Source organism: Peromyscus leucopus, chromosome 9, assembly GCF_004664715.2.
Source record: "Peromyscus leucopus breed LL Stock chromosome 9, UCI_PerLeu_2.1, whole genome shotgun sequence".
Lineage (NCBI taxonomy): Eukaryota > Metazoa > Chordata > Mammalia > Rodentia > Cricetidae > Peromyscus > Peromyscus leucopus.
In genome coordinates, this window is record NC_051070.1 from 19,079,928 (window position 1) to 19,093,698 (window position 13,771).

At 40.7% G+C, this 13,771-nt stretch overlaps 1 protein-coding gene across 1 annotated transcript in view; it reads right to left on the bottom strand.

The window, feature by feature from the left end:
• Nucleotides 1-13,771, bottom strand: part of Ndfip2 (Nedd4 family interacting protein 2) — a 49,773-nt gene that overhangs the window by 17,672 nt on the left and 18,330 nt on the right. The window contains exon 2 of the mRNA XM_028879907.2: nt 2,836-3,001. Coding sequence (XP_028735740.1) covers nt 2,836-3,001 — 166 coding nt within the window. The remainder of the gene's footprint in view (nt 1-2,835; nt 3,002-13,771) is intronic.

Genomic DNA, 13,771 nt, shown 5'->3' on the forward strand with positions numbered 1-13,771 from the left:
AATCTCTTACGAAAATTCCATATTCTCCTTGCTTAAAAACTGGTGGACTTTTAGTCTTTCTCATTCTCAGCTCCTTTTCCTTCACTTTCCCCAATATCCACATAGTTCTCTAGATTTTCATTAATAATTTCTGTCTCTGATTTTTAAAGCATTTTTGAGAAATGATCTCCAAAAATTATAGCAAAATAGTAAGTATAGACTGCTCATTTTGAAAAATAAAAATACAGAATATATTTCTAATATAATTAGTGTAAGTTAAGTTCAGCATGAACAGATAACGTTTATAGCAGAATGATGACCGTGGAAAACGTAGATTCTAAAAGCAATGTCAAACACTGAGGAACACAGAATTTCTTCTAACTATAACTATAGTATTTTGATATTTTTCTACACTAGCTTATAATTTTCTCTGTAACAGAATTTCTTGCATCTCCAATATGAAAAGTTTTTATTTTAGTATTATATTTTCAGCTATAGAGGTTTTAAGAAAAAAATAAGTTATCAACATAGGCTAAGAATCTGAAGCGAGGTCATTTCTAATCTACTGACAGAAACTGGTAGTAACAGTACAATTGAGAAGCAAAATCTAAATGAAAACACAATTATTAATCTAAGACAATAACATTGAAATTATACATTTAAATAGAACACATCATCCAAGAAGACATAATCTTCTCTATCAACAGCATGTAAAACCTTGAAAATCTTTTAATATTCAACATAGAAAAGAACCAAGGCATTAACAGAAGCTGAGACATCTCCAGCTCCAGCATCAACTGTGACAATTTAATTCTCTGCTCTGTACAAGGCTTCTCAACAAGACTGAAGTCTGGGAGCTCCGTTTCCCAGTCTCCCAAGGGCTGTGTCCTTAGTCCAGTCACTGGCATGCTATGGAGCTCGACTTCCCCATGGTATTACAGAGGGAAGTAGCATCTAAGAGCTCTGTGTCACATATGTCACATATTATTACTGATGCTACTCAGATCTAGAAAAAAAGTCATAAAATGAGCTAATGGAGAATACAATGCCACAGAAAACTAGGAAAAGATCATATTTAACACATAACTAAGAAACCAATGAAAATATTATCAATAATTTTTCACTAGAGAGACTCCAAATCTAGAATTACTCAGTTCTTGTGGTTATTTAAAGTCTTGAGTCTCCTGTTAGCCAGAGTTGTAAAAGAATGCAAAGACTCACCTCTACAGAGGATAGTGTAACAATAAATGAACACTCAACTATCAGACTCAGCTTAGCTGAAATTTATCTAATCCTTAAAAATTATATGCTACATTATCTACTCCAGATCACAAAAACCAGAAGCTTCTCGGTTTGTTTTATGTTGCTGAATAGTCAAACTACACAGACAGCATACAAAGCTCTAGGTCCCATTAAGCCGTACGAGCTCTACTAAAGTGTTCACATACCATATCCAGAAGAGGTGAAGCCATGGCATGACAGTTCATTCCAAAAATTAAAGATGGATCAATTTGAAAAACATAAAATTATTTTTGTTGCTACTTCATAACTAATTTTGCTACTATTATGAACCATAATGTAATTATCTGTGTTTTCCAATGGTCTTAGTTGACTCCTGTGAAAGGGCCAGTCCACTGCACAGGGGTCACGACCCACCAGTTGAGAACCGTTGCTTACAGTGTTTCTAGCCAATCAGAGCCTTTTACTGACAGCGAAGACTGCAGAAAAGTGCTTGGGAGCAGCACCAGAGCAGCACGCTGCTGGCAGAGCTTTAGGAGCCCCGGTTCTTGGCAAGTTCTTACCAAGAAGCACTAAGCAAGCATTGATAAAATCAGCATTCTAACAAATAAAAACAACACACTAACTTCATTATGGAGGACCTCAGAAGATTACTTTCAAAAACTGCCTTGAAAAGTCAATGAACTTCGAGTGCTTGGTCTTTTTACAGGTTACAAATACAAAAATGGTAAGTGGACAAAGTTAGCATGAGCTTCCCACATGGAGTCAACCTTCACTTCACCAAGAAACAGGGAAGAAAATGTAATGAAGGCTTTGCTTGTGTCTGTGGTGTTGGTGATCAATTCAAGGGCCTCATGCACACCACCATGTAAGTACTCTACCAAGGAGCTACAGCCCCAACTTATGAAGGGGTGTTTTCTTCTGTTACAATGTTTTTCAGTAACTAATTCTTAAAATCAATACTTCAAATGAATGTGAAATAGAGACCTTATAGACACTTTTAGAAATTATAACAGTACTCAGGAAGATTACAGTAGTAACAGAATGATACAATTATAAAAATAGAGTATATAAAACATGGGAGTATATAAATTATCATGTGCCACACTGAACACTGCTGAGAAATTACACACTGAGCAGGATGACCTGACACAGAGGACAAACAGCAGCAAGCAGGAATCTCTGAATTGGATACAAGCATTCATATCATATGTATGCTCAATCATATACACCACATCCTGACTCACTCTTTTCATTATCAGCTTTCCATTACAACCTTATGAATATATGAGCACAAACATATTATGTTTGTGTATATAGAGAGACGTGTGTGTATGTATATACAAGTGTGATTATATGTGTGCATGTATTCGCTTCAAAGTTCATTCAATAAGCTGGTGCAAGGGCACATGTTTGTACTTAGAGCACAAGTCACTTGGAGGCGGAAGCACAAAGATTATGAATTCTAGGCCAGCCTGGGCTACACAGTAAGCTCCAGGCCAGCCTAGGTTATAAAGCAAAACAAAACAAGCAATCACCTCATTGAAAGACTTGATAATTACCCCAAACCATCCTGTCAGAAAGAAAAGGATGTAGTGATCATGACTACATTCCCACCTGAAGTTGTAGGGACTTCCACAGTAATGCTACTGTAAGGAGGAGGAGAAGAGTCCGTTTCCAGTGCTGGTACTGAAGAAGCAGCTTCCGAAGTCGGTGCTGTGGAGTTAGAAGTTGACGGCTGCTCTACAGCAGATGATTCTGAATTATCTTCTTCATTGTGAAGCTAAAAAAAAAAAAGAGAAAGAAAATTAAGGTAATAACTTATTATTCCCTTCACCAGCTAATTCTTAAAGATTATTTAAATTTTAAAGATATTCAGGATAAGGAAGAAAAAATAACACTTCAAAAATGAACAAAAAATTTAATGATTTAATCAGTATAGGGTAAAACAAAAACTACAAGCAGGAACTAAGTTCATAAACATCACCCTGCAAGCAAGCAAATGTACTTAGTTCTCAGCATCTTGCTTTAAATATGCACTGATTTGGTTTCACATTTCTAATGTAAAAATATTTTCTATGAGTAAACAACCCATGTCTTGGTGAACAGAAGACACTTGTATTCTACGGACTTGGAAACCTAAGTGTCATCACCTAGCTTGCACATCGGCTTAAAATCAGGGTCAGCAGGGCTTTTACCAAACAACTGAGCTGTCTGCTAGCAAAAGCAGACGTTTTGTTTTCATCTTGAAATTGCTTGTGTTAGTTTCATTCTGTTACTGTAATAAATAAACACCATAAGCACAAGGACTGTGGGGGGTGCTATTTCACCTCACAGGTTATGTCATCAAGGCAGGTCAGTGCAGGAACCTAGAGGCAGGAACTGAAGCAGAGACCATGGAGGGTGCTGTATTGGCATGTTCTCCATAGCTTGCTCAGCCTGCTTTCTTACAGCATCCAAGACTATCTCCCCAGGTGGCACCACCCACAGTGGGCTGGGCTCTCCCACATCACTCAATCAAGAAAATACCTCATAGACTTGCTTTACAGGTCAATTTGATGAAAGTATTTTTTCTACTGAAGTTCCCTCTTCTCAAATGACCCTTGCTTGTATCAAGTTGAAAAAAAAAAAAAAATGTGTGTGCGCGCGTGCACTAACCAGCACATTGCTGCTGTCTACTCTTATGAATGAAAAAAATCTGTAGAGGAGTATAGGGTATAACTGGATTTTAAGATGAGAACATAATACCATAACACATAGGAACAATTCAAACTTCTAGAATAGTACACAAGAACAGTTGTAAGTTAGGAGAAGCATTCTTGTTATCTGAAATTTTTTACCCCATATTAAAATTAACATAAGCTTTAACATTTTTATTTGTTTTTTGAGACAGGGTCTCGCTATGCTGGGATTAAAGGCATGCACCACCACACCTGAGAGCCTGCTTTAACATTTTTAATAAATAAAATAAAATGCAGCAAAATGGAACCTAGAACTGCTAGTTTTACATGTCTCAGAAGCAAAAATGTTAAGATACACACTATTCCCTATAAGAAAAGGGTTTCTCCAACATACACTATATCAGAGATTGTTAAAGCAGCTCCGTTGTTTATTGTTGAAAATGGTACAATACAGAACTGTAACCAGTCAAAAATGTGCCTAACTAATGCAAATAAGAAAAGGTACCTATCTTTTCCAGAAAATGAAAGGGAAGGATATTAGTAAGCCTGTGAGATAATTATAGAATAGACAATAATTTTTTTCAAGGGGGGGGGTTGAGACAGGGTTTCTCTGTATAGCCCTGGCTATCCTGGAACTTGCTCTGTAGACTAGGGAGGCCTCGAACTCAGATCCACTTGCCTCTGGCTTCTGAGTGCTAGGATTAAAGGCATGTGCCACCACTGCCAGGTAACAATCAAATTTGTACTACCAAAGTAGAGTCTTCTGAGCTTCAGACCTGTGTATCTGTTTACTGATCCTTTATTTTAAGACCAAAAACAATGCAATGACCAAAACCAGGGCTCTTGATTTACGTTCACTTCTTTTTCTCTTCTCTCAGTGTTCAGCTAATCTACACACATATTCTTTTCTGACGCTGAGACAGTCGTTCTATGTAGCCCACACTGTCCCTGCCCCCCTGGGCTACCATCTCACATACTTTACTTTTGTGTGCCTCCTTTAGTGACAGGACTCCCACAATTTAAGAAGCTGTAATTCACAATGTGTTTTACTAACCAAAGATATCTATAAAAGTAGAGATTAGTCTGTGAAAGCAAAAGTAACCCTCCAGGAACACTTCTTCAAGCCTGCTTCAAATGAAGAGGACATGCATTGGAGGTCCCGGTCACAAGAGACCATGAAGGAATAAAATGAAAGAGAAGCCTTGCTACCCCTTGTACTTTCAAGTCCTTCCCAGCCAGTCACTGACTTCCTTAAGTTAAAGGAGAGGAATGGAAGAGTTTTTTCATCTCAAAGCCTTCCAAAGAACAAAGAAAGCATGTAGGTGGGGTAACGATCTTATATAAACTTCTGCTTTAAAAAAAAAAAAAATGACACCTCTGCTTGAATTCCTTTTCATGTGCTAAAGCTGCAGCATAACTATCTGGGAGATGTTAAGATGCCTGCCCTCTGTACGGCACTCATGTTCAGCCCCTCAGTTAAGTAACATATGCTGCTTAAAATGCTCTGTCAACCAAACTCCACAAACCATTTAGGAGGGGAGGGTAATGAAAGGTAGCAATAGGGAAGGTAGATATGATCAAGGTGGGAAACACGCATGTGTGTACACTTGTACACTGAAACCCATTAACATGTACAACTAGTGTACATTAGTAATAAATACTAGCTCTCTCAGACCTCAGCTATGAAAATTTTCATAAATCTGCTGTATAATTATTCTTCTTTATTAACCAGGCAATATGATCTTAAGAGATGATTAGCAATTGCTGACCTAGTCTTTAAGGAGGGAAAAAGGGAACAAGAAAAAAGGGGGAAAAAACTAAATAAATAAAGCCAGTAAAACAGCTGCCTGTGCTGAACTGGAGCCTTCGCCCGTGGTCTTTAACCTGAGGTACCTGTTGGGTGACATCAGAGGGGAAGACACCAAGGATGAGCCCTCCCTCGGCAGCAAAAGCAGCTGGCAGATCCAGGAACAGGAACAGCAGGACTCTAAGCACTGGTCAGAGGACTAGAACCTGAATCCTATCTCTGACTCGGAACTGCCTGGAGTGTCACTACCTGATAACCATCTAAACCTGGTTCCTGGAGCTTTAAACCTTATGAGATTACTGGACAGCATCAAGCTTTCTGATAAAGAACAAAGGTATACCATTGCCTCCTCCTCTAAGAGTTAATCCAACAGGGCCTGTCAATCACCTAAGACAGGAAAACATCCTCAAGAAATGTCTGCCTTAGATATTTTAGAAGCAGTATATAAAGCCTGCCTACTCTGTAAACTGATGTAATGGTCTCTGCTGCTGGGCACTCCACAGCTTAACAGTGCCTTACTTTACCTGCACTGGATCCTGAACTCTTTCCATAGTGAACATGAAGACTGGGAAGCAGATGGGAGGCCAGAGCAAGCTCCCAGTGACAGTCCATCATGGGATCTGCTTCCTACCTGCCTCCACATGATCTTCTCCAAGCTCTGGGTACTTCATCAATCTAGTCGTACCAGTGCAGCATGAAAAGACCACAACAAAGGGCAGAAATGTCTACACAGTTCATCAGAGAAGTTATTTATTGTCTCACATTTTTCAGTTTTATACCAAATTGTATTTCACTTTCTGATGTTTGGTTTTGGTTTGCTTGGAGTCAGGATCTCAATATGCAGCCCCAGCAGCCTCGATCTCCTATCCTCCTACTATAACCATTCTGGCAGGAAAGAAGACATTCTGAACAGAGATACTTGTGACTTCCCTTTGGCTACCACACTATTAAAACAATGATCCCCAAGGAACTGAAATTTCCCCAGGAATCTCAGGGAAGAAGGACCCCACGAGAAGGAAAAGGCCGATGCCTGGTGCCAATCAGAAGAGGAATTTGTCTCCTACAAAGAGAGGCAGACAGTTCTGACAACTTGTTAGACCATCATGCAGAAAAAAAACCAAGATCAATGACGTACCTTGACCAGGACTCCTCAGTGACACACACATCCTGCCTCTTCTGTTTAAACGTTAACCACATGCCAAGACTCCAAAGACAGACTTGGGATCACTGGACCTCTTTAATGTTTCCTCTTCAAAATATGGCCAAATTGAACAAATCTCCTTTGCCTGTTTTTCATTACTTGTCTCTTCCATTTGCGGTTTATTGGGGATAGTGGCTGAGCCCAGCTTGTAAAGGCTGTCAAGGGCCACGCTCTCAACCAACTACTCCAGTAACACTGCTTCTGCCTTTTGAGGGCTGAGAGCCAGGCCTGGTCCACCATGTCAGACTTGGGTTTGCTTTAAAGAGACGACATTTTTGAAATCTAGTCTCTAGGTTTGGTGTAGCATCTGTCCATGGCACACTCTTCTATGTCGTCGCTTCAAGCAGGTTTTTGAGATGTATTTATTAGTGGGTACGCTATAGTGTTAAGCAATTAAGGAAAACATATGACTGTTGCTTCCTTCTCATTACAGACCCAGGGCACTTTGGGTGGGCATTAGTTATACACAGACTACAGACAGACACTAACTAATTACTCATCAAACTCCTTTGGCAAAGCAAATCACTCCCAACACCCAGCAAGGCCCTCCTTCTGGGAAGGGTGCCTGGGAAAAAGACTGGCTAAAATAACAAGGTAACCTAATTAAAGGACACACAAAAGCATATAACTAAGGACAAAAAAAGGAAAGCTCCCACACAATTAAGGAAACATCAAGGTATGTACCTGTATAAATTTAACAGAGCTCACTCATCTTCAAGACAGGCACACTTTCTATCAAATCACATATTAGAAATAACAATACAAGGAGTCCTAGTTTTTAAGCTTCCCTTCCTTAAATGGCTTGAGAAACAAAATTTAGAAACCTAGATGGAAAAGATACTATAAGACATTTTTTCTAAGAAGGAAAAAGTTTAAAAAATAATGTTTGGCTTTATAAAGCCATTTAAATGTTGAGTTTCGGTGGGAGCCCACAGAGGTTCCCTAGTAAGGCCTTACTCAAGGTCAGAGAATCTGAGCTTGCTTTACCCAGCAGGACTGCATAACAAGATAATTTGGCCAGGGGCATGGTTACCAGGTGTTTTGAAGGGTCTACACTTGGCTGTACGTTGTGCGCTTTGATCTTGAAAAGGGGAGGTCTTTTGCCTCTCCCCTTGGTAGTGTATAAAAAGTCCATTAGAATAAAACTTGAGGTGACTGGGTGACCCAGGGCCCTCCCAAAGCCATCCTGTGTCTCTGTCTTTCTAGTCGTCTCCGTCTATATTTCTATCTAATACTTCCTCATTCCTCTCTCCTCCCCGCAAGAACCCTTTGACAGGTCAGAGCTGGACTCCCACAAGTTTTAAAGATTCCAATGCTGACTTTATACACTCTGTTCCATACAGGGACTGATCATATAACAGTAACAGCAATTTGTAATAAAAGCTTCTACTCCTTTCCTGTTCCTGTAATCAAATTAAATAAGAACATTTTGACATATCCTCCAGAAAGTTTCTAATTTGCATGAACTAAAAATAAGCCAGCAAAGTGGTAGTTGGTAAAGTTCAAAGACTAAAATTGTCTAAGCGCACATTTCTCAATGAAGAGCTGAGACAGCACACCTTAGAGCATCGACACACATCCACAACCAAACAGATGTCACTGGACTTAGAATGTATTTCTTTAAGCTATTAGAATTGGAACAATCTAGAAGATTTTAAAGCAAAACTGTTGGGGGCAGGAGCTACTGAGGCACAAACAGAGCAGGAGCTAGTGAACTGTAATTGTAACCATTCTCTTCCAGGGAGCACCGAGTCTGTGCTGCGGGTCATGAGGCTCTGGGGTTAAAGACCTTGGCTGGATGTTACTGTCTTCCTAATCAGATAATAGGCCTAGAAGTTTAGGAAGTAGATTCTGTTCATTTTATTTTATTTTTTTTTTTTTTTTGGTTTTTTCGAGACAGGGTTTCTCTGTGTAGCTTTGCGCCTTTCCTGGAACTCACTTGGTAGCCCAGGCTGGCCTCGAACTCACAGAGATCCGCCTGGCTCTGCCTCCCGAGTGCTGGGATTAAAGGCGTGCGCCACCAACGCCCAGCCAGATTCTGTTCATTTTAGTAGTCAATAAAGCAAGAAGCAGAGCGTAGGGTATGTACAGGTCCATAAGCTTCCAGAAGTTTTCTCTAATTGAAGGAGGAGCTTACTCAAACAGTGTTATATATACTGAACAACTCAAGACAGAGTAGTAGGCACACATCTTAGGGCTAGCTACAATTCTCACGGTACAGTGCAGAGTAAAATGTGGAAATTTCATCACTCAACTATCGTGAAGCAGTTATTGTAACCTTATAAGCAATTACCTGCCTCCTAAATTTACTAAATTATACTGTTTTCCAAAACCACAGATCTATACTAAACATAAACTCCAGGGCCTGGAAAGAGGGATCAGCGGTTAAGAGCACTGGCTGGTCTTCCAGGGAATCCAGGTTCCATTCCCAACACCTACATGGCAGCTCACAACCATCTGTAATTCTAGTTCCAGGGGATCCAGGGACCTCCTTCTGGTCTCCATGGGCATAGGCATGCATGTGGTACACAGACATACATGTAGGCAAACACCAAAACACATTCAAAATTTTTTTTAAAGAAATAAACTTGCCGGGCAGTGGTGGCACATGCCTTTAATCCCAGCACTTGAGTGGCAGAGGCAGGCAGATCTCTGATGAGTTCAAGGCCAAGGCCAGCCTGGTCTACAGAGTGAGTTCCAGGATAGCCAGGGCTATACAGAGAAACTGTCTTAAAAAAAAAAAAAAAGTAAAGAAGGAAGAAACTAACTCTGTGCATCCATCTTTAAAATAACTCCACTAGACCTGAGCTGCCACCTGAGGTCATGGTGACATCTGAGATCAGGTTGCTACAGAGGACCAGGTCTGGGTCCGTGGTGCTACCACAGCCAGGTACTGAATTGATGTCTACGGCCCACGGTGCCACCAAAGGCCACATGGATGCCTGGGGTCTGGACTGCAACCTGTAATCATGTTGATGTCTGAGGGCTGTGCCAACACCAGGGCCGATCTGCATAGCCTGCTTGCCACATGGGGCCATGGTGTCATCAGGGCCCAGGCTGATGCTGTGGACCATGTCTGGGTCCATGGCCCAGCAGCAGCCAGGGTCTGGATTGATGTTGTGGCTCCTATTTCCACTGGGGACTGTGCAGATGTCTGGGGTCTGGACAGCCACCTGAGACCATGTTGGTGTCCGAGGGCCTTGCTGCCACCGGAGCCATACTGATCTGGGTGGCCTGTGCTGCCACCGGGGCCACAGGGACATCCCAGCCAAAGTTGCTGCCAAGGGCCATGGCTGGATCTATGTTCCTATTGTAGCTGGGGTCTGTGATGATGTCCTTGGTCTGTACTCCCACAAGCAGTCATAGGAATCATGCATGTTGGAATTGGAGGGACACGCTGAATTGGCCCTGTCCCTCACTGGCCCTGGGATAGCTGACCCTGCCCATCATGGAACACTGCAGCAGGAGAGCTGGCCCCCTCACTCAGGAGAGATGGCCCTACCCCTCACCACAGGCACAGGAGAACCACCTCCAATGGCATGGGCCTAGGAGAGCTGGCTCTACTCACCTCAGGGAGCCGATCCCAGTGGCCTTGACTGGCCTGCTCAGCTACCACCAGACCCACATCCTGAGTCTTGGGTTAGCTCACCCTAACATTTCTACCTCATCTATGACCTTCTGGAGTGTGTGAAGGGACTGGTCCTGCAGAAAGATAACCAACTGCAGGATCTCCATGACTCAGGAAACAGCAGTTTCAGTAAGGGTCCAGTGAAGATGGTGTGCCAGAGGCCTCAAACCAGGCCAATGACTCACAGTAATGAACATTTTACCAGTGGGGATGACTGGACAAAAGGGTATACTATATGACACACCATAGCTCCCAATGCCACTAGGATGAATGAAGAGGTGTTGAAAAGACGTTTTTTGTTTTGTTTTTAATTAATTTTCTTGCGGGGGGGGGGGGGGGGGGGGGGATGGGGGGGGGGGGGAGTGGGGGGTGGAGGGTGGGGGGTGTTCTGGGGGGGCATGGTGCAAGGGTAAGGAGTAGATATGAAAGGATTGAGAAGTGAGTGGGACTGGGACACATGAAGAGAAATTCCAAAAAATTTTTATGTTATAAATAAATAGATTTGAAAAAATAAAAATAAAAAATAACTCTACTAAAGATGATTCTTACCATAGGCAAACAACGAATACACAGACACACACACACACACACTTAAAAACTCACCCTCTGCCGTGGGAAATCAGAAATTAGCCAGTCCCTGGATTAAGGATAGACTACGTAATACTCTTCACACACTGAGGAAAAAGGCACTATAATGACTTACTGCACTGAACAGCAGCAAATACCATCCACAGATATGACTTACTCATTCAGGAAACATATACTATTAAAGAACATAGAGATAAAAGAGTAAGTTGGTCATAAAGAGGCAATGTTTTCATACAAATTAGCAAGAATACCTCTGGGGGAAAATTTTTATTGAATAAAACAACACAGAAGTAGTATTAATAGCAAAAATAAGAAAATGTTGCTAGAAAAACTGTACATCGGGGCCAGGAGTGGTGCATGCCTTTAATTCCAGCACTCAGGAGACAGGCAGGAAGACTTGAGCTCAAGGCTATCCTGGTCTACATGAAAGGGAGTTGTAGCCAAGCCAGAGCTAGAGAGACCCCTGTCTCAAATAAAACAAAATAAAACTGCACAGTGGAAACAACAGATGTCAACTTCCACTAGTAAGGGTAAAATTAATTTAACCATATTGAAGAAAATTTGGTAATTTAGAGTAAAACTGGATGTGTACATAACCCATGATTCTATTTTCTAGATGTCAATACCTGAAAATTCTGACACTTAAAGACACAGAGGCATGCTCAAGGTAGCACTTTTCAAAAGAGCAAGAAACTATATATCCAATTATGCCATGAGTAAATTATTATATAAATATACCACTGTTACATATTATACATACATATATTGTCATATACTATACCATGTAAATTGTTATATAATATTCCCTAATTTATATAACAGAATTCACAACTTAAATTGGGAAATTAAATTTGTAGTAATTGTAATGGATAAATCTTAAAAGCATACTCTCTTAGTTTCATTTCCTTCTGCTATTATAAAATACCCTGTAAAAGCAGCTTTAAGGGGAAAAGGGCTTATTTGAACACACATTCACACAGATACACACACATACTCATACTTAAAAATTATAATAAATCTCTAAATTTAAAACAAAGTACATCTAGGCTAGGAGCCGGAGAGACGGCTCAGCAGTCCTGGCTGTTCTTCCAGAAGAACCAGGGTTAATTGCCTGGACCACATGGCCACTCACAGCTGTCTTAACTCCAGTTCCAGGGGATTCGATGCCCTCCTCTGGCCTCAAGTACTGCACAAGCATGGTGCACGGGCATATATGAAGGCAAAACACATATACCCATAAATTAAAAGTAAAGATCAAAAGAATTAAGCACCAAAATAATGTAACAAATGCAATTCATATAATCTAATCTTAAAGGATACATTGTACTGAGAAACATTTTGCCATCAATAAAAGAAAGTGCACACAAACAGGAGGAACTTTAGGGTAACTTGGAGGGAAGAGAGACAAAGCGAGATGTGTACGGCTTGGAATTTGGGGAGGTGGGAGAAATGTTGGTGACCTAACACAACATAACAAAACACCATCATCAGTTGTTTCCATGGTACGAAGTCTTTCATATTATTCTATATTTTTATGTTGGAAATGTTTCATAATTTTAAGATTTTTTAAACCTGAGCCAACCAAATTGTCTTCCAAACATAACACTAAGCGGAATATTTTCCAGCATAAAAGCAGTCAAGGAACACATAGCAGTGTTTTCCTGTCCTTACAATAAAACTGCTTCAGGATTAAACACAGATAAGCAAAGAAGCAATCAAAACAAAACTAAAGAAACAGAAAAGCTACATCATTTTTTTAAATGTAGAACCAAGGCTAAATACAGAACTAAAGACTAAGTTAACTTCTGGTAAACAAAAAGCAAGTCTAGTAAACTGAGAAACAATACAAATACCAAAACCTTGGAAATAGATAAATGTATTTCTATCACTCTGCCTTTCAACATAGAGATTTGATCTCTAATATTTAAATCTTCACCATGCAGTTTCAAATTTTACTCTGATTTCTTATAATTTTTTTCTAAGCTCTTTTCCTTTCTTTTTTTCTTTTTCTTTTTTTTTTTCCCTTTTTTTGGTTTTTCAAGACAGGGTTTCTCTATGTAGCTTTGCGCCTTTCCTGGAACTCGCTTTGTAGACCAGGCTGGCCTCAAACTCACAGAGATCCGCCTGCCTCTGCCTCCCAAGTGCTGGGACTAAAGGCGTGCACCACCACTGCCCAGCTCTAAACTCTTTTCTTAATTTTAGTGAAATCTTACACAATTTAAGACTTCTGTGGTGGCCGCGCATGGTGGAGCATGCCTTTAACCCCAGATCTTGAGAGGCAGAGGCAGGAGTAACTATGAGTTGAAGGCCAGCCTGATCCAGTCTCAAAACAAAAGCAATAACAAGAGGCCATGATAAAGAAACCTTGACTGAGATTTGAGTAATTCAGCTTTTCCCTTTTGCTGTAAAATTCAAACAAGACCACTGTCTTAGTTAGGGTTTCTACTGCTGTGAAGAGACACCATGACCACTGCAACTCTCATAAAGACAAATATTTCATTGAGGTGGCTAGATTACAGTTCAGAGGTTCAGTCCATTATCATCATGGTGGGACATGGCAGTGTGCAGGCAGACATGGTACTGGAGAAGAAACTAGAGTTCTACGCCTTGCAGGCAGCAGGACATGGTCTCACTGGGTGTGGCTTGAG